At 66.1% G+C, this 21423-nt stretch overlaps 10 protein-coding genes across 10 annotated transcripts; 4 read left to right on the top strand and 6 right to left on the bottom strand.

Moving 5' to 3' along the window:
• Nucleotides 1-23: 23 nt before the first annotated feature.
• Nucleotides 24-2297, top strand: V1510DRAFT_427861 (transcription factor CRF1-domain-containing protein). Its single transcript, XM_066935230.1, has one exon. The coding sequence runs from the start codon at nt 308-310 to the stop codon at nt 2099-2101; it is 1794 nt and encodes a 597-aa protein (XP_066791370.1). The 5' UTR covers nt 24-307; the 3' UTR covers nt 2102-2297.
• A 22-nt stretch (nt 2298-2319) lies between these two features.
• Nucleotides 2320-4269, bottom strand: V1510DRAFT_164277 (methionine adenosyltransferase). Its single transcript, XM_066930373.1, has 4 exons — nt 4125-4269; nt 4029-4044; nt 3636-3958; nt 2320-3502 (listed from the first exon to the last, which is right to left on the bottom strand). Exons 1-4 carry the CDS (start codon nt 4157-4159, stop codon nt 2722-2724), a joined length of 1155 nt encoding a protein of 384 aa, XP_066791371.1. The 5' UTR covers nt 4160-4269; the 3' UTR covers nt 2320-2721.
• A 282-nt stretch (nt 4270-4551) lies between these two features.
• On the top strand, nt 4552-5472 carry V1510DRAFT_409833 (uncharacterized protein). Its single transcript, XM_066932622.1, has one exon. The coding sequence runs from the start codon at nt 4630-4632 to the stop codon at nt 5428-5430; it is 801 nt and encodes a 266-aa protein (XP_066791372.1). The 5' UTR covers nt 4552-4629; the 3' UTR covers nt 5431-5472.
• Nucleotides 5473-5539: 67 nt separating this feature from the next.
• V1510DRAFT_400693 (uncharacterized protein) lies at nt 5540-6169 on the bottom strand (the record flags this gene model as incomplete). The annotated part of the gene is made up of 3 exons (XM_066931969.1): nt 5540-5542; nt 5580-6086; nt 6158-6169. 3 exons carry the CDS (start codon nt 6167-6169, stop codon nt 5540-5542), a joined length of 522 nt encoding a protein of 173 aa, XP_066791373.1.
• A 217-nt stretch (nt 6170-6386) lies between these two features.
• On the bottom strand, nt 6387-9278 carry V1510DRAFT_359391 (uncharacterized protein; the record flags this gene model as incomplete). The annotated part of the gene is made up of 4 exons (XM_066930966.1): nt 6387-7226; nt 7258-8281; nt 8311-8799; nt 8830-9278. The coding sequence occupies 4 exons, from the start codon at nt 9276-9278 to the stop codon at nt 6387-6389; spliced, it is 2802 nt and encodes a 933-aa protein (XP_066791374.1).
• A 103-nt stretch (nt 9279-9381) lies between these two features.
• V1510DRAFT_409840 (glycoside hydrolase) lies at nt 9382-10595 on the bottom strand. Its single transcript, XM_066932623.1, has one exon. The coding sequence runs from the start codon at nt 10469-10471 to the stop codon at nt 9767-9769; it is 705 nt and encodes a 234-aa protein (XP_066791375.1). The 5' UTR covers nt 10472-10595; the 3' UTR covers nt 9382-9766.
• Nucleotides 10596-14884: 4289 nt separating this feature from the next.
• V1510DRAFT_409846 (uncharacterized protein) lies at nt 14885-16013 on the top strand. The gene is made up of 3 exons (XM_066932624.1): nt 14885-14953; nt 15022-15336; nt 15367-16013. The coding sequence occupies exons 1-3, from the start codon at nt 14912-14914 to the stop codon at nt 15901-15903; spliced, it is 894 nt and encodes a 297-aa protein (XP_066791376.1). The 5' UTR covers nt 14885-14911; the 3' UTR covers nt 15904-16013.
• V1510DRAFT_359418 (histone-fold-containing protein) lies at nt 15941-16643 on the bottom strand (the record flags this gene model as incomplete). The annotated part of the gene is made up of 2 exons (XM_066930968.1): nt 15941-16478; nt 16510-16643. Coding segments are annotated over 2 exons (672 nt in total), but the record flags the coding sequence as incomplete, so codon positions are not given.
• A 673-nt stretch (nt 16644-17316) lies between these two features.
• Nucleotides 17317-19887, bottom strand: V1510DRAFT_446876 (DNA replication regulator SLD3-domain-containing protein). The gene is made up of 4 exons (XM_066935735.1): nt 19478-19887; nt 18308-19443; nt 18015-18275; nt 17317-17983 (listed from the first exon to the last, which is right to left on the bottom strand). Exons 1-4 carry the CDS (start codon nt 19571-19573, stop codon nt 17599-17601), a joined length of 1878 nt encoding a protein of 625 aa, XP_066791378.1. The 5' UTR covers nt 19574-19887; the 3' UTR covers nt 17317-17598.
• An 8-nt stretch (nt 19888-19895) lies between these two features.
• V1510DRAFT_409856 (RNAse P Rpr2/Rpp21/SNM1 subunit domain-containing protein) lies at nt 19896-21209 on the top strand. The gene is made up of 2 exons (XM_066932625.1): nt 19896-20696; nt 20730-21209. The coding sequence occupies exons 1-2, from the start codon at nt 20392-20394 to the stop codon at nt 20965-20967; spliced, it is 543 nt and encodes a 180-aa protein (XP_066791379.1). The 5' UTR covers nt 19896-20391; the 3' UTR covers nt 20968-21209.
• The last annotated feature ends 214 nt before the right edge of the window (nt 21210-21423 follow it).

Below are 21423 nucleotides of genomic sequence, written 5' to 3' on the forward strand. Positions count from 1 at the left end.
CGCCACGCCTATGCTCTCCAACCGCCGCACCACCCCAGGGACCTGGACCGAGTTGTCCCAACGCTGGGCAAGGAGAGAAAAAAATTTCCAAAAGTGAAGATCATAGTGGACGCCGAAATTTTTCTGTATGGCCCAGTAGCCCTGTCACCACTCGAGCGCCCTCCACCGCACAGCACACCCTCGGCAATTCGTCGGACCACCCGGCAAACTGCGAGAGCTGCAGGCAGCAAGCTGAGCAAGCTGGAACGCACCCTCCCTCGCGCGATTTCGATGATCAGACCAAACGGACACGACCAGGGAACCAAGAATGATTCTACACAAAACACACGACAAGGACACTAAGCCCAGGGGCGGCGGCCGCGGCGGCCGCGGCGGCGGATCACACAGCTCGCCGACGCCGGCCGCGCGCGGGCGGCGCGGCGGCGCCCGGGGGGCGTCTTTTCCAAACATCATCATCCGCCCGAAGCCGTCCAAGAACTTTGTGTACAACAATCCGTACTCGAGCGACAGCTCCGAGGGCGAGCCGGTGCCGCGGGCGGCGCACCGGGCCGAGCCGGCGCTGGCGGCGCCGCGCGCGCGGCGCAACAGCCGCAGCAAGCAGAAAAAATTTTACGACGAGCGGCCGCCGGTGCTGTTCCAGCCCACGGCCGATCTCGCGCACGGCCAGCTGTTTGAGTTCGTGGCCGAGTCGGACGGCGAGGGCGGCGACGCGAGCGCGGGCGGCGGGCTGGACGAGGACGAGGACGACGACGACGACGACGACGACGACGAGTCCGAGTCCGAGTCGAGCGACAGCGACCTCGACAGCCTGATCGCCGAGGAGCTCGGCCACGCCGACGTCGGCGTCGACAACGTCGACGCCGACGACGACGACAAGATCGACCAGGAGGAGGAGGCCGCGATCGTGCAGGAGCTGTCGTTCCAGGACGGCGCCGAGGAGTCGTCGGCGTCGCCCGCGACGGGCGCCGAGCCGGTGCCCTCGGACGACTACTCGGACGACTCGTCCGAGCTGTCGTTCTCCGAGTCGTACTTCATGGACGCGGCAGACCCGTCGCTGCGGCACCTGGTCTCGTCCGCGGAGGTCTACGACGCGGTGTCGGACGACGACTCGGTGATCCTCAACTACTTCTTCACCTCGGACGAGTCGTCGGACGACTCGCCCGAGGCCTTCGCCGAGCGCGACGAGGACGCCACAGACAGCGCCGACGACGTCGTCAAGAAGGACGAGCTCTCAGACCTGGACCTCAACAACGGCCACGGTCTGTACGACGTCGACGACGGCGACTCGACCGACGAGGACGAGAACCTGCCGCCGCCGTGCAACCGCCACGCCGGCACGCGCGCGACCGAGATCCTGGCGTCGTCCGTGACCACGTCGCGGCCGCCCGTGCTGGGCACGTGGATCCTGCCGTCCGGCGACCGCCACGTCGGCGTCATCGACGGCGTCAACACGCGCACGCTGTCGCCGCCGCCGTTCCCGCGCGGCGCGGCCGCGCTCGCCGACGCGCGGCCGTTCGGCCGCCCGCGCGCGGGCTCGCACAACACGCTCATCGACGAGCGCGAGCCGTCGCCGTTCAAGCGCGCGGTCAGCGCCTCGGCCCCGTCGCAGTACTTTGACCTGTCGGACGGCGGCAGCGACAGCGAGGACAGCGACAACATCATCCTCAAGGACTTTATCTACACCAGCGAGCTCGACGACGAGGACGACGACGCCGACGTCGTCGGCACGCCGTCCGGCGGCGCCCAGGCCTCGACGCCCGTCTGGTCCGGCGGCTTCCACGCCAAGTTCCCGCTGACGGCGTTCCGCAACCGCAGCACGAACCAGTCGAGCAGCCCGTTCCAGTACGGCGGCTTCCACTCGCCCGCCGTCGCGCTCATCGGCCCCGGCGGCCGCGGCGGCCGCCCGCACGAGATCCTCATCACGCCCGTGCGCGCCAACCACCGCCGCAAGAAGAAGCACCGCAAGCCCAAGCGCCGCACGCTCTTCGACGCCGCCGACCGCGACGCGGCCCCCGCCGGCACAGCCAACGGCGAGGACGACCGGTCGTTCGGCTCGCTCGGAACGTCCATGTCGCTCAGCCCGCTGTTCCGCGGCATCTGATCTCCAGCATCATCATCATTAGGTCCCATCATCATAGGTGTTTTTAGAAAAAAGTCACTTCCGCGTTTTGTTTACGTTCGGCGCAGCGATTGTCTACGGTTGCTTAATACCGAGGAGCATGCGAGTGTCATTGGTTTCGTTTGGTTTGTGCTCAGGCTTCATAAAATGTATATATCTAATAAAAACGTTGCTTATGGGCTGGGAGCCGCAGCACGTGCGGCGCGGGCAGCCGCACCGCGTGCGGCGCGCCTTCTTTCTGACACATCCGTATTATATTAAACGACTAATTACAGATACAGACTGTGTCCAATGAACAAAAATGCACAGCAACGGACTGTTGAAGACCAACTCTACCTAAAATACAAAAACACAAAAGAGCAAATAAAGTACAGATGATTCCGCCATATTCCTGAACAGTAACAATGAAATCCTTTTCCGTTTTTGTTGTAAATATCAAAACTAGTTCAACATTTGCGTGTAGACGAGTTGAGCGTCTCACATGTATATCCTAGGTAGGAGTTGCATCAGCTGAAACACGACGCCCTCGGGGCGGCCAGGCCGCCAACTAAGATAGTCTAGCACAAGAAAACAAAACAAAAGAGCACGGCTGGGGGGCAAGCTTAGAACTTGAGGGTCTTGGGCTTCTCCCAGGTGTTCTCCTGGTTGGTGAAGTGGCCGTACGACGCGGTCTTGAGGTAGATCGGGCGGGCCAGGTCCAGCTCCTTGACGATGACACCCGGACGGAGGTCAAAGTTGTTGCGGACGATCTCGACGAGCTCGGTCGACGACAGCTTGGACGTGCCGTACGAGTCGACGAAGATCGACAGGGGCTCGGCGACACCGATGGCGTACGAGAACTGGACGAGGGCGCGCTTGGCCAGGCCGGCGGCGACCAGCGACTTGGCGACCCAGCGGGCGGCGTAGGCAGCCGAGCGGTCGACCTTCGAGAAGTCCTTGCCCGAGAACGCACCACCACCGTGGGCACCCCAGCCACCGTACGTGTCGACGATGATCTTGCGGCCGGTCAGACCGGCGTCACCCTGGGGACCACCGATGATGAAGCGGCCCGAGGGCTGGATGTGGTAGACGGTCTTCTCGTCCAGGAGGTTGGCCGGGATGGTCTTCTTGATGATCTGCTCGAGGATGGCCTTCTGCAGGTCCTCGGTCGAGATGGTGTCGGCGTGCTGGGTCGAGATGACGACGGTGTCGACACGCAGGGGGATGGTCGCACCGTTGTCGTACTTGTACTCGACGGTGACCTGGGTCTTGGTGTCGGGACGCAGCCACGGCAGGGTGCCGTCACGGCGGGCGGCAGCCAGGGCCGCGTTCAGCTTGTGCGACAGCAGGACGGTCAGGGGCAGGAGCTCCTCGGACTCGTCCGTGGCGTAGCCAAACATGATACTGTCTCGGTTAGCGCGGCTCACACTAGCGCGACCCAGCAATTCGGTGCATGTGATTTTGGGAATTTTGGGGCGCGCCGCAGCGACACCCACCCAGAACACGGAACAGCCGAACCGCGTCAGAAAACACTTACCCCTGGTCACCGGCGCCGAGCTCCTCGAGCGCACGCTCAATGTGGACACCCTGGGCAATGTCGGGCGACTGCTGCTCGATGGCGACGAGCACGTTGCAGGTCTTGTAGTCAAAGCCCTTCTCCGAGTCGTCGTAGCCAATCTGCTTGATGGTGTCACGGACAATCTTCTGGTAGTCCAGCTGGGCCTTGGTGGTGATCTCGCCAAAGACCATGATCATACCGGTCTTGGCCGCGGTCTCGCAAGCAACCTTGGAGAGAGGGTCGACCTTCAGGCACGCATCCAGGATGGCGTCCGAGACCTGGTCACAGATCTTGTCGGGGTGCTGCTCGTCAGTCCTGGCCACCAGGCACCGCGCGCGCAGCTGCCCGCGCGCGCCGGCTGTGTCCACTTACGCCCTCGCCGACCGACCTGTTCGTCGTTAGCTCTGCTCAATTGGCCGCCCGCGACCGCCCAAAGTGGGCCGCCGCGTACGCGCGGGTCCTACTTACTCGGAGGTGAAGAAGAAGTGCTCAGACGAAGTCATTGTTCTAGTGGATAGCAGGTATACTGTGTATAGAGAAAAAAAGAAAAAGAGGGAAACGGCACCAAATTATAGTAGCCGACTCCACCGCTGACTCGTTTCTTTTTTCGTGAAATTTTGCAAATTTTTTTTGTTTTGTCGTGCTCAGGACGCGGGTGTGGGCTAGCAGGCCGTGCCGGCGCTTGATGGGGCCCCTGAATTGCGCCATCGCCGCCCCAACCCTCTCAGTGAAAGAGCTGTTTCACGTGATTGTGGGCCGATTTGGCACGTGACGGGTGTCTTCGGCTTTTTGCACAAAGACGTCTTCCAGAAAGACAGATCGACGGCGACAAGAAAGAACGCACGAGAAGCCACACATGCTCAAACTGGGCAGTCGCACGGTGGTCACCGGAAGGCTGGGCTGCCGCGGGGCGGCCACGCGAGCCGCCGGGCCGCCGGGCGCGCGGCGGGCCCGTGGAGGCGACGATGACGGCATGGCCGGCGAGGACAACACCGGCGCCAGTGGCAGCCAGCGAGCGGCTGACGGGGCGCGTACGCCGGCGGCACGGGCGGCAGATGGCCCGCACGACGATGTGCGTGCGTCGCCGGACGTTGAGGACGAATGGCGCAGCCACGTCAGCCCGTCCAAGATTTTTTACCAGCTGGCTCTGCAGGCCGGCCAGGAGGCGCAATTCGTGCTCGCGCAGGGCCAGGAGATGCCGCGAGGCAAGCGTGGCGGGGCCAAGAAGGCGCACACAAACAGCTTTGTGCCGCCGTACCTGGCGCCGGCATGGGAATCGATCTCGCGGGGAGACCGCATCCGGCTGGCCGAGAACTCGCTGCTGGAACGGGTGCGGGTGCCGCAGAGCCACGCCGAGGCGCGGGCGGAGCGGAGTGGGCCCGCGGGCGAGGCCCGCGGACGGGACGCCACGTATGGGCTCCGGGCGACAGCCGCCGGGGGCCTTGCTGGCGAGGCGGACGCCGCACGCGGTGCGGCGGGGGGCCCGGCGGCCGACCCGGCACAACGGGTCGCTGTCGCGCACGCCGACCCGGCCGGCGACCCGACCGACCCGACCCGCGACCCGACCGACCCGCCCGGTCCGCACACACCCGCCGGCGTCTCGCACGCGGCCGGCCGCGACCCCGACGCCGTCCTGCACTACGCCACGTTCCAGAACCTGCATTCCGCCCTCGAGCGTCTCGCGCTACGTGGCCGCGTCGTCGAGCGCCAGTACGCGCGGCTCGCGCGCCGCAGCAAAGACCTCGGGCGGCTCCTCAACGGCAAACAGCCGTAGCGTACATAAAACTGTATATATTGTATCGAGCTATTCAACAAACGCAAGCCCTCCCGGCCGCGACGTCTGCCGCAGCCAGGCCCGCGCCCTGCCGCAGCACTCGGCCAATTTACTGCGTCGTTAGCATCGTCCTCCGCAGCGCCACTTACCATAACAGCCAGCGAGCCGAACTTCTCGGCGTAGCCGGGAACGTTCCAGCGGCCCTTGACGACCATCTCCGAAACCTTGGCCTCGATGTCGGGGCGCGCAGCCGAGACGTCGTCCAGCGTGAGCTCGTCGAACGAGCGCGCCGACTGGATGTTGTCGAGGGTCTTCTCCAGGTCGACCAGCTCGGCCAGGACCTTCTCCTCGGTCAGCTTGGCGTTCGACAGGGCCTTGGCCTCGAATGTGCTGATGGCGGCCAGCTGCTCCTTGACGTCGTACGTGACGGGCTTGAACGACTTGTAGGCGTTCTCAATCTCCGACACGACGGCGGTGTTCTTGAGGACCGAGCGGTAGTAGGCAAAGTCAACCTCGGTCGACTGGGCCGACAGCTCGGTGACCTTGCGGCGGGCGTCCTCGTTACGCTTGCGGAAAGCCTGGAGCGACGTGGCGGTCGAGCCCTTGAGGCTCAGCGTCGAGATGATCGAGCCCCATTCGACCTTGGCGGCGGTGCGCTGGGGGTCAGTTCGGTCCGCACGGGCGACGCGGCGGCCGGCCAGGCCGGGCGCCGCGCGATTGCACTTACAGCGATAGACATTGTGGGTGATGGATGGAGTTGGCGAAGAAGAGATGGATTCAACGGGGACGAGGGGACGGAATTGCGAAAATTTGGTGGTTGGTGAAATTTTGCGCACAGCTGCCGCGCCGCGCGACGGATGTGCTCGGGAGCAGCTCTCGACCTTCCGCGCGCACGCGGGCCAATCAGGAGCGGCGGCTGCGGCCGCCGTGCACGTGACGCGCCCGTCACGTGTCGGTCACGTCTCGGCCCCCTTCAGGTCCCGGTTGATGAACCGCCACACCTTGCCCGCCGCCTCGTGCCCGATGCTCTCCGCAATCGCCGCCTGCGGCATGTTGCACAGCGCCTGCAGGTTCTCGACGTCGTAGACAATGTTCCTGTAGTTCGTCGCCGTGATGCCCGGCATCCCCCGCAGCACGTTCTGCGTCAGCGCCGCCGCTGCGCCACTCACCACCGCCGCCTGGTTGTACAGGCTCGAGCCGTCGTCGGCCTCGTCCAGGCCGATCCGCGCCGCCGTCTCCGGGTCCGGCTCCTCCTGGTTCGTCTTGAGGTCCTGGAAGATCTCCGCGGTCTGGTACGGCCCCGACGACCAGATGATCTTCAGGTTCGGGAACGCCAGCACCAGCAGCACCAGCTTGGCCTGCAGGTCGTGCGAGTTGAGGTTTGCCGTCGCCGACACCGACGACACCGGGTCCAGCGAGAACGACTTGTTGTGGTCGAACTCGATCAGCAGCACCGGGATCTTGTAGTGGACCGTCATGACCTCGCACTGCGTGTACAGCCGGCCGTCCTTGAAGCTCGAGATCAGGTCCGGCACGGACTTGCGCTCGACGCAGATCGTCGGCGACAGGATGTAGTCGCCCACGATGAGCGTGCACGGCACGATCTTGAGCTGCCGCGCGTGCAGCAGCGACGGCAGCGGCGACCGCGTCTCGCGGATGTCGAAGACGATCACCGGCGGCGCCGTGCTCACGCCGAGCCGGCCGCCGCCCGCAATGCGCGTGTTGATCTTGCGGAAGTACGTCTCCTCGGGCGTCTCGAGGGCCTCGGCCTCGCTCGTGAGCGTCATGGCCATGTTCTGGCGTCAGCGGCGCGCGGACGCGACTTACCCCGCGCTCGCGGATCACGCGCGAAAACGCGTCCTTCTCGCGGCGCACCTCGCTCAGGTACCGCTGCTCCTCCACGGACGCGCCGTAGTAGAGCAGGAACACCTTGAGCGCGCGGCCGGGGTTGCTGGCCCGGTAGACCTCGATCCGGCGGACAAAGGCGGGGTTGGGCTCGTACATGATGATGAACTGCGGCATCAGCTCCTCGAGCACGTAGTCGTCCATGTCGTCGTCGTACGGCAGCACCGTGACCGTGTCGTCGGCGTCGAGGACCGCGAACGCGGCGGCCGTGCCGACCTCGACGACGTCGTCGTCGCCGACGACGAGCACCTCGTCCTGGACGTCCTCCAGCAGCTGCAGCACCTGGTCCGCGTTGTCGTCCTCGACCGAGACGTGCTGGTGGGCGGGCCGCGGCGCGGCGACGGCGGCGCCGCCGCGCATGCGGCGGCGCTTGTTGGGCGGCGGCCGCGCGCGGCCGAGCTGCTCCTTGGGCGCCGGCTTGGGCGCCGGCCGGGCGTCCACAAACAGCTTCTGGCGCACGACGGCAAAGTCGGCCTTCCAGCGCAGGTACTCGGCGAGCTTGCGGCGCATCAGCGGCTCCACGCGGCCGTCCGCGGCCGCCCGCCGGTGCACCAGGTACTCGCGCAGCTGCCGGCACGTCGCCTCCTCCTCGCACATGATCAGCACGCCCGTGTTCTCGCCCTCGGCCGTCGGCCGCGGGTTGGCAAACATGTCGTGCGCGATCTCGTCCATGATCTGGCCGAGCTGCTCCCACTTGGGCTGCTCCTCCAGCACCGGCTTGAGCCCCTCCGGCAGCGCCGCGCCCGACGCGGCCTGCAGCGCCGCGTCGTCCGGCAGGCCGCCCGCAAACACGCGCTGCTTGGCCGACGCGAAGATCACGTTGGCCGCGTCCAGAAACAGCCACGGCGAGTGCGTCTGGCGCGTCGTGCCCGGCGGCGGCGTGCTCGACGCCAGGATCACGTCCAGCATCTTGTTGAACGTGACCGAGTCGTACTTGAGCAGGGCGCTGCGTCAGCGCGCTCGGCGGATACGTACTTGAGGATCTGCCGCAGCGTGGTCAGGTCGCCGACGATCTGCTTGGACTTCCAGCTGATGCGGTGCCAGACCGGGTCGAGCTGGCGGCGCACGAGCACGTCGAACTGCACGTGCAGCGCGTTCTCGACGTCCCAGCTGTCCATGACCATCGTCGGGTTGGCGCCGCGCAGCTCGCGCAGGCAGATCTCGATGCACTCGAGCACCGCCGTCTGGATCTCCTTCATGTACGGCGACATCTCGACCACGACCTCGACCACGTCCTTCTGCTTGCCGCGCCGGCCCTTGGGCTCGAGCGACTCGGCCACGAGCACCTGGAACCGGGGCCACAGAAACGGCTTCTTGAGGAACATGTTCCGGAGCATGTGCGACAGCGGCGAGAAGCCCGTCGCAAACGCCTCGGGCGCGTCCGAGAACGCCTTGACGAAGCCGTCCTTGTTGCGCTCGCGGTACAGCCGCATGATGAAGGCCTCCTGCGACGTCGCCGTCACCCTGCGTCAGCGTGTCCGGCGCCGGGCTCACTTTTCGGCGTGCAGCACGACCAGGCCCGTGATCCGCGCCGTCGCGACGATTTCGGACAGCATGTCGATCGCCAGGATCCGCGACGTCACCGAGAAGATGCCGCCGGCCGCGTAGAGCTGCTCGCGGCGGTCCACGGTCATCATGTCGGTGTTGACGACGGTCAGGCCGCCCTGGAGCCGGTTCTGCGGGTTGAGCGCGTCGAGCTCGGCCAGGCCCTCGCCGATCCACTCGTTGTCGCGCTCGGTCGCGCCCACGACCACGATCAGGTTGTTTCCGGCCGCATCGAACGCGTAGAGCAGGTTGGCGATGATCCGCGGCAGGCCCAGGCCGCGCGCGAGGATGACGAGGCCGTCCTCGCCGATGATCTCGTGCAGCAGCGTCTGCTGGTACTTGAGCGGCAGCGACAGATGGACCGTCTGGGTCTCGTCGTCGGCAGCGTCGCTGGCCATGCTCGCTACGCTCTGCGCCCCTGAGCGGTCGTGGTCGTCGCGGCGACGTCGTCGAGCCGAGATGTGCGGTCGGCGTGTCACGCGTTCCCACGGCCCCTGGCTATTACATAACAAATCGTCGTTTATTCGCTAAGTCATACAGTCATCATGCAGCGCCACAGAGAGCGCCACGCAGCGTTCGAACGTCTTTTTTTGTATTTTTATAAGATTGCTCGTGCCGCCAAAACAGAAGAAAAAACCAATGCTGAAAGCACAAATACCCAGAAACCACAGCGAGGACGGCGGGCGAGACTACACCCTACTGGTGAACAGCTTGTCATAAAGTGTATCATTCGTAAGTATATAAACTCGTAAAACCATCCGGCCGGAGCCCCGTTGTTAGATCATAAGAAGCGAAGAGAAATAGTACAGGTGACGGCGTCACTGCTATCGGGAGGCGCGTAGAGAAATCAAGGTATAATTACAGAAGAGTCTATCCAAAAACACGTTTAATAGATACCCCAGTACTTCTCGACGTCGTACTCGCCGTCGGCCTTCCACAGGTCGTCGTACGCGGTGAAGAGCATGATGTCGTCGGCCACGACGCTGACGAGCGAGTCGAGCGCGATCTTCTGGTTGTCGGTCGACGGCGTGGCGTCGCCGTTCGAGTTGCCAGAGTGGGGCCAGCCGGTCTCGGTGACGAAGACGTTCTTGCCGGAGCACGACGCGGCGACGAAGCCGATCTGGGCGGCGACGAACGGACCGGCGCCGTACGCGAACACGCCACCGTCGAAGAAGGGGTGGCAGTTCACGGCGGCGTAGTCCGAGTTCTCGCAGAGCTCGGGGTGCTCCATGACGGCGACGAAGGTGTCGACAGTGACGATCGAGCCAGCGTAGCTGGTCGACGCGAGGTACGACCGGGCGGTCGCGATCGCGGTGACGACCTCGTCCACGCTCTTGGTGCCGCTGTTGACCAGCTCGTTGCCGACAGCGATCGTGTCAATGCGGTCCCAGCCGTACGTGGCCGCGGCCGACGCAATCGTGTCGAGCGCAGACTCGGTCTGGTCGATGTCGTAGATGCCCAGGAACAGCTTCTGGCTGTCGGTGATGGCAGCGAAGACGTTCTCAACCTGCGAGCAGTCGACACCGTACAGACGGATCATCGAGAAGCCGCTCAGGCCCTGGATCTTCTCCTTGACAGTGTCGGCATCCATGCAACCACCGTCCGCGGTGTACGGCGAGAACGAGATACCCTTGGCACTGGTGTACGAGTTGACGCCCGACGGGCTGGCAGTGGCCGACGACGACGAAGTCGAGGTCGACGACGACGACGACGACGACGAGTAGGTGCTGGTGGGCGCCTCAGTCGACGAGGTCTCGGGGTCGAAGATGCCGCCAGCAGCCGAGGTAATGACGTTCCACACCGAAGTAATACCACCGCCGAGGTTGTTGGCAACAGCAGCAGTCGACGTGGTCACAGCCTCCGTAGTGGGCGCAACGTAAGTCGACGTGGTGGTCGGGGCAACGTAGGTCGACGAGGTGGTCGGCGCGACGTAAGTCGACGAGGTAGTCGGGGCAACGTAAGTCGAAGAGGTAGTCGGGGCAACGTAGGGGGTGGCAGTCGTGGTGGGCTCCACAGCAGGGGTGTCCGCACCAGCGGTAACCCACACAACGGGACCGTCGGTGACGACGACGACGTCAGTCACGACGACCTGCTCGGTCACAATGACAACGTCCGGCGAAGCGTCACGCTTGTGCTGGTTGTGGGCGTGGCGCTTGTTGACGGGCTGGGCGGTCGCCAGCGCCGCCAGGAGGGCGACGAAGACGACGAGGAGCTGAGCGAGTCTGGACATATTCAACTGGTCCAAACAGATACTGTCGAAACAAAAGCAGGCGCTGCAGGCACGATTCTAAAGGAAAGACTTGGTTGAGTAAAACAAACTGCTGAAGAAGTCCGCAAACACGAACACAGGAGCAGTCAAAGAACGAGATATAAAAGAATGTAGGTGGTCGGAGTGATCCCGAATCTTTGGATTTACCAAACAAAAGAGTGGAAGCAGCGAAAGCTGAGCAAAATAAGGAACGACAGGACCGTGATAGAAAAGAAATTGAACAAAAAAAAAGAAAAAAAAAAAAAAACCAGGTCGGATAGCGAGGATATGAAAAAAGGAGGCTCCAGGGAAAGAGTAATAATGAAAGGGAGTAGTGGTAGGCGGTCTAGACAGACTTGGGCGTGGGCCACACTGAGCGGGCCTGTAAGAGGAGCATGCACCGGCAAAGTATAATAGAGTGCCCAGAAGTTCATTTCCCGCGGACACAAGTTGTTTGGCTATTGCTACACACGGTAGTGGGCCAGAGACGCCATACTACGATAGGGCTAGTTAAGAAGGCGCCACTGGCTAAGGGTGCCCACAAGCGGCTAGAAATTTCTTGGGGGCGTGTCGCCGGGTTGCGCGGGCCGCGCTAGCGGCTTGTCGGCCGGCGCAAGGTATGTGGTGGAGAGACACCCAATGAAACGCAGAAAATTTTTGTGTACACGCTAAACCCAAGCGGGGCAGTTTAAGGGTAGGTTTTACGACCACAAGGGCGGCTGCGAGGAACAAATGCGCAACCGTGGAGAGTTGCGACACATATGCCGAACCGGCGTGTGCGCGTGCATAAGACAAAACCCAATTTGCGCGCCGGCTGCAGGCTGAAACACACGGCCGGAAGCGGCCAGACACTGGCCGGGTGCCAAAACGGTGGCCTGGGCCGGGTGACTGCCACTCAGCCGCGGCACGTCGCCGCCCACACCAGCCGCACATCCGGCTGTGTCCGAAGCTCGCCCGCCCACTCCGCCGTGGACAGGCCGCCGCTGTGGCTGGGTAGCGGGCTGTGGGCGCCCATGCCCGCTTTGATGGGCACGTCGTGGGCACCCTGCCAGCTGCAGAGTTGCCTGCAGACCGCGTACGCATCCGTGCGCGGACCTGCGCCTTGCCGCCGACGGCCTGGCCAGTCGGTCGCCCGTCGGCATCCACCGGAACGGGTAGGGCCGGGTCCTCAGCCGCGCGCGCGGTAGTGAGGGCGTGCCCCAACGCCATCCATGATTAGCTGGGCGCGCGATCACGGCCGGTTACGGTGCGAGTGTGATCTGCCAGCGCGCGCCAGCCGCGAGCGGGCAAGCGCGGCGCGTCGAGCCTGCGTAGCGCAGAGTAGCGCGCCGCGGCGCGCCGGGTAAGTGCGCCGTAGCCCGCAAGCTCCTGACCGGCTCCTGGGCTCCTGGCCGCTCCTAGCGGACTCCTACCGGCCCCTACGGCGCGGTGGGCGGCGCGGCGGCCACCCCCGCACACACGGCCACGTTGACGGCGGTCCCGATTGCGCGTGTCGGCCTCGTGCGGCGTCTCAGGAACGACGAACAGGCCGTGTTGCGCCCCGCTGCGCGTTCCTGAGACACTTCCGGACACTGACCGGTCGGCGACAGGCCGCCGCGGCCGGTGGCCGGCAGACCCACGGCCGCCAGAACGCTCGCTGCAGAGGCGATCTGAAACTGGCGCTTGACCTGCGCAAGTGCGTGTCTTAAAATAAGGTTTGACGTCAGATCTCGCTGCGGTTATATTAGCTCTGCACCGGGTGACAGCAGCTGGCACAGACGCCGTTGCGGAGACAGCGATGCGGAGCCGAACGGTCGCCTGCACGGCCGCGCGCCCTGCACAGCCGTTTGCTGTCTCGGTCTGGCGCAGGCCCTGTCGCAGCCCGCACGGCGCCGGCGAGCCGCCAGCGTACGCGGCGACTTGGGACGCCTCCGGCACGGCTACCGGAGATTGAACCCGTCGGCAGCCCGCTTCGCCGTTTCTCCGGCGCCCAGCTGCCCGGCGATGGCGCGACCGTTGGGCCGCCGGGGCTGGGCGTCCGGGCCAGACTTGTCTACAGCTAGACCAGCCACAGAGCGCCACACTCGCGGCCGCGGCTGCTCGCCTATCTAGGGGCATCGCAACGGCGACTGCATCACGTGACCTTTGCGTACCCTGCGTCGAAATTGCGTGTCGCCGCGAAATTGCGTATGCACGGCAAATTGCGCTCGCGCTGGCGCCCGCGACACGTAGGCGCCCACGGTTCGCACGCATGAACTGCGTCACGTGCTAACGGCAGTCAGTGATACGCAATTGACTTTGGCCGGCGGCTGGGCGGGGACCGCCGGGCGGCCGGCGGCCGGCGGGCGTCCGTCCGGTCCAGCCGGCGCGGCGGCCCCGATGGGCCGGGTGCAGGCGGGTGGCTGGCGACAGCGTGCAGATGCAGTAGCGACGGACGGCCCACTGCGCACGCGGCCGCTGGGAACGCTTGGGCCGATCACGTTTGGTCACGGGTCACAACGGTGACCGTGGTCAGGGCTGTGACCACGGTCACAGACCGTCACAGCGCCGCGCCAGTGCGGCGGTGCCTGTGGGTTACGGGTTACGGGAAACAGGTTACGGCGAGATCGTCTCGGTAACAGGTAACATTACGGCCGCGCGGGCTCATCGCGCGCCGTTGCGCGCTCTCGGCACCACGACCGTCCGCCGACGCCCGCACGCGTACGGCCGGCTCGCGTCACCGTGCCGCGCGCTTGGCCGCGACACAGCCGAGCGGGGCCGTGCGGCTCCGCCGGCGCCGTGCGGCTCTGCCGTCGGCCGCATCACAATGCTTGGCCGCCGCTCGGCTGGCGCCGGCCGCATCCGCTGCCGCAGGCGCATCGCACGTCTGCGCCGCGATCGGCGCGCGCCGGCGATCGGCGCGCGATCCGCTGTCGGATCTGCAGACCCAGCCGGCCGGCGACCGGCCCCAGGCTCGGGATCAAAAAAAAGCATGCAATTTCGTCGCCGCCGCCGTGGCCTCGTGGCCCCAACAGCCTGTCTCGTCCGGTCTCGCCCCGGCCGCGCCCAGACACGCACCGCGGCCCGGGCCGGCCGTGCCGGCGGGTATCGGTGGGTGCCGACGGAAGGCGTCGGCAGGGCGCCATTGTCGGTGGCTGGCCGTTTAGTCGTACACCAGCGTCTCGTCTGGCTGCTTGTTGGCCTGGCCGGCCTCTTCAAGCAGCTGTTTGCGGCCCTTGCGGCGCTCCTCGGCCAGCTTGGCCGATAGCTTGCCGCCCGGCCGCGCCGAGGCGTTCTGCTGGCTGCGGGCCTGTGGTCAGCGTGTCCTCGCGCGCGTCGTACCTCCGCTGCCTTGGCCGCGGCCGTCCGCGGGTCCTCTTCGACCGGGCCGCCGCCCAGCGTGACGCCTGCACCGGCGTACTTGGGCGTCCGGGGCCGGCCGGCGGTCCGAGTCGCCGCCGGCGCCGGCGTCGGCCGAGGCCGCGAGCCGTAGTTGTCGTCTTCCGGCTTGGCCAGACAGTTACCCATGTCGAGCGTGTGCTGCGGGTCAGCCTGGCCAGCGGCCTACGTACCTGCCTGTGTCGTCGGGCGTGGCTGTGCCAGAGATAGCGGACGCGGTCTTGGCCGGCGGGCAATCAACAAGGCCGCAGAACAACGGTGCGGGCGCCGGCGGGTAAGGGCCGGGATGCGACCCGCTCTTTGTTACCCGGCGGTACCCCGCCGCACCGCGTGCGGCGCGACGCCGTGCCCCCTGTGCCCCAACCGTCGCGCCGCGCGGCACGCCTTGATCAGCGCGCCCGCCGCGCAAACCGACACGGCGACCAAATGTCCGGCAAACGCAAGACCGCAGGCGGCCAGGCCGAGCAGGTACGTCCCCGGGCGCGTCCCGCGCGGCCGCGTGCGGCCAGCCCCGGCTCCGATCCGCTGACCCGCAGGCCAAGCGCGCGCGCAAGCCCGAGGCCGAGCCGCCCAAGAAAAAGAACTCGGCCCTCTACATCACCAACCTGCCGCGGGACGTGACGTACGACGAGCTCGAGCAGGCCGTGTCGCGGTTCGGGCTCGTCGCCGAGGACATCTCGACCGGCAAGAAGCGGATCAGGATCTACACGGACGACGACGGCACGCCCAAGGGCGACGCCCTCATCGTCTTCTTCCGGGCCGAGAGCGTGCAGCTGGCCGTGGACATGCTCGACGACACCGACTTCCGGCCCGGGCAGGCGAACCCGCAGGGCCGGATCAAGGTGCAGGAGGTACGTGCGGCGCGTGCGGCGCTGACCCAGGCCGACTACTCGTTCAAGGTCGAAAAGGAGGCCCAGCCGATCCAGCAGCGCTCGGCCAAGGAGAAGCGCGAGATCCTCAAGAGCGTGCAGAAGCTCAACAGCAAGCTGGCCGACTGGGACGACGACGACGTGCCGCAGCAGGCCAACGGCCGGTGGCGCAAGGTGGTCATCCTCAAGCACGTGTTCACGCTCAAGGAGCTCGACGAGGACGTCACGGCCGCGCTCGACATCAAGGAGGACATCCGCGAGGGCTGCGAGGAGATCGGGCCGGTCACGAACGTGACGCTGTACGACCTCGAAGAGGACGGCGTCGTGTCGGTCCGGTTCCAGAACGCCGACGACGCCGAGGAGTGCGTCGACCGCATGGACGGCCGGTTCTTTGGCGGCCGCCGTATCACGGCGACCATCTACGACGGCGAGGTGCGCTACCGCAAGGCCAAGAAGGCCGCGCCCGCCGGCCTCGACGACGACGCCGACCGCGACGAGCAGGACCGTCTCGAGAAGTTCGGCGAGTGGCTCGAGGCCGACGAAAGCTGAGCGAATACTGTACATTACTGTAGCCATAATACTAGACCTACTCGTCGTCCGAGTTGTCGTCCCCGCTCGACACGTCGACGTCCTTGGACAGGAACGGCTTGGCCTTGACGGGCTTGTCGTCGACGTCGACCGCGTCGACCTCCGCCGCCGGCTCGTCCTCGTCCTCGTCCTCGTTCTCGGTCTCGTCGTTGTCATGGTCGTTGTCGTCCTCGTCCTCGTCAATGTCCTCGACCTCGGTCTCGTCGTCGTCGCCGCCGGTCTGCGTCAGCGCGCCCGCGCGGCGGCCTACCGTCGGGATCCGCTCGCCCTTGCCGCCCCGGATCTTCTTCGCCGGCTGCTCGCCCTCGGCTGCGGCCTCGGCCTGCGGCGACGCTGCCGCCGCGGCCTCGCTCGGCTTGCGTTTGGTCGTCGTCAGCTCGAGGTACACTGCGTCAGCGCGCTCCACCGGCCACCTACTGTCGACCTCCGCCTTGAGCTCCGGCAGAAAGAACCCGAGGTCGAGGATCTCGATCGCCTTGAACACGTCCGCCGGGCTCACCGTCTTGCGCCCGCTCTGCAGCGTCACGTCGTTCGCCCTGCCGTCAGCGCCGCCGCGCCGCCACCTACGTCGACGTCAGGTAGTTGACAAACACTGTCGCGCCCTTGGTCAACGCCATGATCGCGTCCCGCTGGATCTGTGTGCTCCCGGGCAGCGTGCCCTTGGCCAGTCGGGCCACTGTCGCCCTCGGCAAAACGTAGTCCTGCCGTCAGTGCCGCCTGCGCCGCCCGTACATCGATGTTCACCCGCTGTCTGTCGGTCTCGCGCTCGCCGGCGTCGGCCTTTTTGACGCCGCGAGGCATGTTGCTGCGGCTGTGTTGATAAAGATGCCCGATGGCAGCTTCCGACGCGCTTCCGACGTGCTGTGGCCTACTTGTCTGGCTGCGTGTTTGTCTGGCTGCGCCTGCTCGTGTGGCTTTGTGTGCTGCCGATGAGATAACTGACGGTCGATCGAGACGCGATCATTAAAGTCGCGACTTTTTCGTCCCAGCGAGGTTGTAAATAGGCTCGACTGCGGCTATGTGCCACCGCAGCCACGCGAGGCGGTGCCGGCTGAGAGCCTGAGGCCGGCCCAGTGGGCAGGGGCGTGGCGGCTATATGCGGCTATATGGCCATGCGGAAGGGCGTCTTGGAGCCGCTGCCGGAGGGCTGATCACCACCAAGCAGGCCTCTGGCGGCGACCGCGTCGAGGATAGCTGGTCGTCCGGTCGGCGTAGGATATAGCCGCATATAGCCGCATATAGCCGCATATAGCCGCCTTGGCTGCGCGCTCTGCCCGAAGGCAGCCACTCTCGACGGAGTCGCCGCCGGAGGCGTCGGTGGCGAGCATGCCTCCGGCGGCGACTCCGTCGAGGGTGGCTGCCTTCGGGCAGATCCCCGTATCGTATAGCGGCATGTAGCCGTGCGGCTACATGCTCTGCCCGCAGAGGCCTGGAGGGGCCCGAAGGGCGGTGCCCGACAGAACCACAGCCGGAGCTGGTCAGTAGCCGCAGCAGCTACGCACTCTGCCCAGGCGGCAGCGTCGCCGGCCGGGCAGCCGCCGGATGGTCGCCAAGGCATATAGCCGCAGCGGGCGCCCCCACTACGCCGTGCTGGCCGTACAGTGGCAGTATGCAATTATGGTACAGTAATATACATCGTAGATGGCGGTCGTGGTCTCATTTATGTCTGAAAGAGTTCTGTCTGGAGACAGGGATCCGGGCGATGTCGACCTGGCGTTTCTGGAGGTCCTGTGTGGTGGTGGTCAGGCCGCCGCGGAAGATCATGCGGTTGGTGAGGCGCCTGTCGGCGAAGATGTCGAACGTGGGCGCGCGCTGGGCAGGCGCCGCGGTCATGCTGGAGGACCGGGTCAGCGTCGGCGACATGAGCGACAACGAGCGGCTGGCGGCCGCCGCGCTGACCTCCTCGGAGAGCGTGCTGGGGCGGCGGGCAGTGGGCGTGGTCGGCGGGCGGGGTTTCTTGCGGCGGGGCGACACGCCGTTGATGGCCGACGCGCACTTCTTGACCAGGCCACGGGTGACCTTGGGCAGCCGGGCGCCGTAGCTGGGGTCAGCGACGTTGCGCGCGCACTTACAAGGGCACAACGACCTCCATACAGAACTCGCGGACGGCGTCCGGCGGCTCCTCCGGGCGCGACGTCGACGGCGAGTCCAGCGACATGGCGCTTGCGACCGTCTGCCAGATGTACAGCCGGTCAAAGAGGATGTGGAGCTGCAGCTCGTGGCCGATCGGGCCGTCCGCCTTGCGTTTCTTGCTCTTCTTGGGCGAGTCGTCCTTGTGCAGCAGCCGCCGCTGGGCCAGCACCTCGAGCAGGATAATGATCTGCAGATACGTCCTGTCGTCAGCGGCTGTCGCGGTCCCACATACTCGCGTGTTTTGAGCTCGGCGATCTTGGCGCGGCGCGAGCGCGCGTCTCCGAGGTTCATGTCAGAGGTGGCCCACCGGAAGATGTGCTGGCGCTCAAGATCGACCGCGGTCAGGCCGACCGTTGACCCGGCCATGCTGACCGCGGGCTCGAACAGGCTGACGTCGGCCGGATCGGCCGCTCCGGGCTGGGCCTGCCGCAGCCGGTGCGCGGCGATTTCGTCCAGCACCTGGTCCAGCCACTGCTTGTACTTGTACTCGGTCTCGTTCACCGACGCGACGAGCCGCTCGAGCGTGTCGGCGATGACCTGGGCGTCGTTGTTGCACAGCACCGCAAACCGCACAAGCTTGGACTTGGCAAAGACCGCGAGCGGTATCTTGAGCCCGTACAGCGTCTCAAAGTACGTGGTCTGCATGTGGCGGACGAGCGCATCGGCCGACAACTGCGCGGCGAGGCCGTCGTCGCCGTCGTCTGGCGCCGCCTCGTCCTCGTCCGTGTCCTCGCAGACCCGCGGGGCGCTGTCGGGCTCCCCGGGCGCGGTCGGCGAGGCCGGCTCCGCCGAAGGCTCGTACCCGGGCGGGAACATGCAAAATACGCCCGCTGCAGTGTCCGCCGCCGGACGGTCTGTCTCGAGCAGCGGCGCCCAGAACGGTTCAAAGCCGAGCGTCAGCTGGCCGTAGTCGGCCGGCGGCGGCGGCGGCGACGGCGGAACAGCCACCTTGCCCGGAGTGGCCTTCGCCGGCGTCATCAGCGCCTTTCCGGGCGTCGCCAGCTGCTGCTTGCCTGGTGTCGTCGCCAGCGCGCGGCGCGCTGGCCGCTTGATCAGCGCTCGCACCTGCTTGGCCTTGACGTGATCGTCCAGCGTCGTCATCATGTACAGGTCAGGCCCGGCGTGCTCAAGCACGCACAGGCTCTTCTCCTCCTCGATACGTGCGACCAGCACCTTGCCGTCCAGGCCTGGCAGTCGGATCCGCACGGGCCGCGGCCCGGCGCGCATGGCCCGGCTGGGCCGCGTCCGGCTTCGCGATGGCGTCTGGACGGTCTGCTCCGGCGTCAGCAGCGTCAGGGCTGCCCGCCGGCCAATCGCGCCCAGCGGCGTCACCGTGATCGGCGCGACTAGGGCAGTGTTGCTGAAAGGCTGTGCAGTCAGTACCAGCCGCGCGGTCACGTACGCTGATCGTGAACTTGGCCATGTAGGCCGGCTGTTCCGGCCGCCGGCGGCCGGGCGTAACCGGAGCGTTCTCCATCGTGATCGCGCCTGCGGCCATCGGTAGGCTTGCGCTTGTGGGCGGCACCGACGGCTGCAGTGCGCCCACGCAGGAGGCGATCTGGGCCGGGCTGGGCTGGACGGGCCGTTCACCGCCGTTGGGAGGACGCGAGGCAGGGCGTCGTGCGGTCACGTCTTTGGCGGGCTGCTGGCGGTGCCAGCTGCGGTCGTTGAATAGCCGGAGGGTGGCCAGTCAAACATTGTGCGACGGGGCGGCGGCGGGCTCTGGCGACGTGTTGGCCGGGTAACCGTCACGCCCCCGCCGCCTGATGGCGACCCAGCCGGCCGGCGCGCCATGGCTCATCTCGGGCACACTGCGGCCCGCGGTCTGGTGGCACTGCAGTCGGCGGCTGACGCGCGGCTGGCCGCGGCGCCAGCACTGAGCGAGACGACGACATCTGTGGCCGCGTCGTGCAGGAACGGGCATCGGCGAGATCCTGCCGCCGTCGGCGTACGGCTCGTACGGTGACGTGCCGAGCGCGCGTGTCCTCGCGCGGGGCGCCCTGCATGGCGGTCAGACCCGAACCTGCCCGTTTCAGCCATGGAGGGGGCTGTTGGTAGGCGCCATGCAGGAAGTAGTCAGCCGCACCCAAAAGGTGCGTGTTTGTGTAACCCAGCGTTTTGAACCTTGAAAATCTTTGCGGACCTTGGCCTGCACCACAACCACGCGGCCGGGCTCAATCGACGCAGGACGTAACCTGCGCGGTGGGCACGGTTCAAGCTATTTATTACAGCAGACCAAGACCTGATTGACTGGAAGCGTGAGCGATCGGCAGCGGAGATTTACGGATCGCGGAGATCAGATCGGGTTGCAGCGGGATGGACACTACCGAGTCCAAGCCAGCCAGCGGCTGTGACACAAGCGAGGCGGGTGCGGCGGTGTTTGCGAATGACACTACCACTCGCGAGCGACCGTCTGGCCCGCCAGTCCGGGAGACCGGTGGGCCCCGGAACCGACTGCGCGCACCGACCAGCGTCAAGAACCGAGACCAGTACTTGAGGGCGTCGTTTCTCTACCAGGCGTCGCTGCTGATGGGCGGCGACCGCCGGCCGGAGAGTCTGGTCCTGGGACGGGTGTATGCGTCGCACATGCGTTCGGTCGCGCGCAAGAACGTGATTCGGCTGTGAGTAGAGCCAGGTGGCGGAGCTGACGGCAGGGACCCGTCTGTCAAGCGGACGGTATGCAAGCGGTGCGAAACGCCACAAGTGCCAGGTGCGTCATGCGTTGTGAGGCTCGAATCGGCCGCTGCCGAGGACGACTGCGACAGCCGCCGGCTGGCCGGCGACGTCCTGACGTACACATGCGGCGTGTGCGGTGGCCAGCGCCGATACCCCGTCGGGCGCGACAGCGCACACACGCTGTTTGGCGATCGCGCGGAAAACATCGTGGCGTAGGGATCGGGCAGTGCGCGGGCGCGCTGGACGTTCCCCGAGTGCGGCCGTGTCCCTGGGCGCGGCCGGCGGCAGGGTCGCAGACAGGGCCACGGGCTTACGCAGACAAAACCCCGCCGGATGCGTGAGCCGTTTAGGCAGATGCGAGGTGCCGCGGGCACAGCACACATCCGGACCCCTGCGGCCTGAGGCAGTCCTGAGCGTATGACCTCATTAGATTAGTCCGAATGAAGCTGAGCAGGAGACCCTGGTGTTCGACCGCGCGCGCGCTGGGTTGCCATGTGTGATCGCCTACGCGCTCTGGTCCGCTGCTGGCCCAGGCCGTGCGCAGCCGTCGTGCCGCAACCGCCGCGGCTCGCCGTAGGAGGGCGCTACGCATGGCCGCTTCGGGCGCGCCGCTCTCTGGCCCGACGTACGCAGCGGCTGGTAGCAGCTGTGGGAAGATACAGTGTTTCGGAA

This window comes from Dipodascopsis tothii (assembly GCF_038497935.1).
Source record: "Dipodascopsis tothii strain CBS 759.85 unplaced genomic scaffold V1510scaffold_2, whole genome shotgun sequence".
Taxonomy (NCBI): domain Eukaryota; kingdom Fungi; phylum Ascomycota; class Lipomycetes; order Lipomycetales; family Lipomycetaceae; genus Neoaidaea; species Neoaidaea tothii.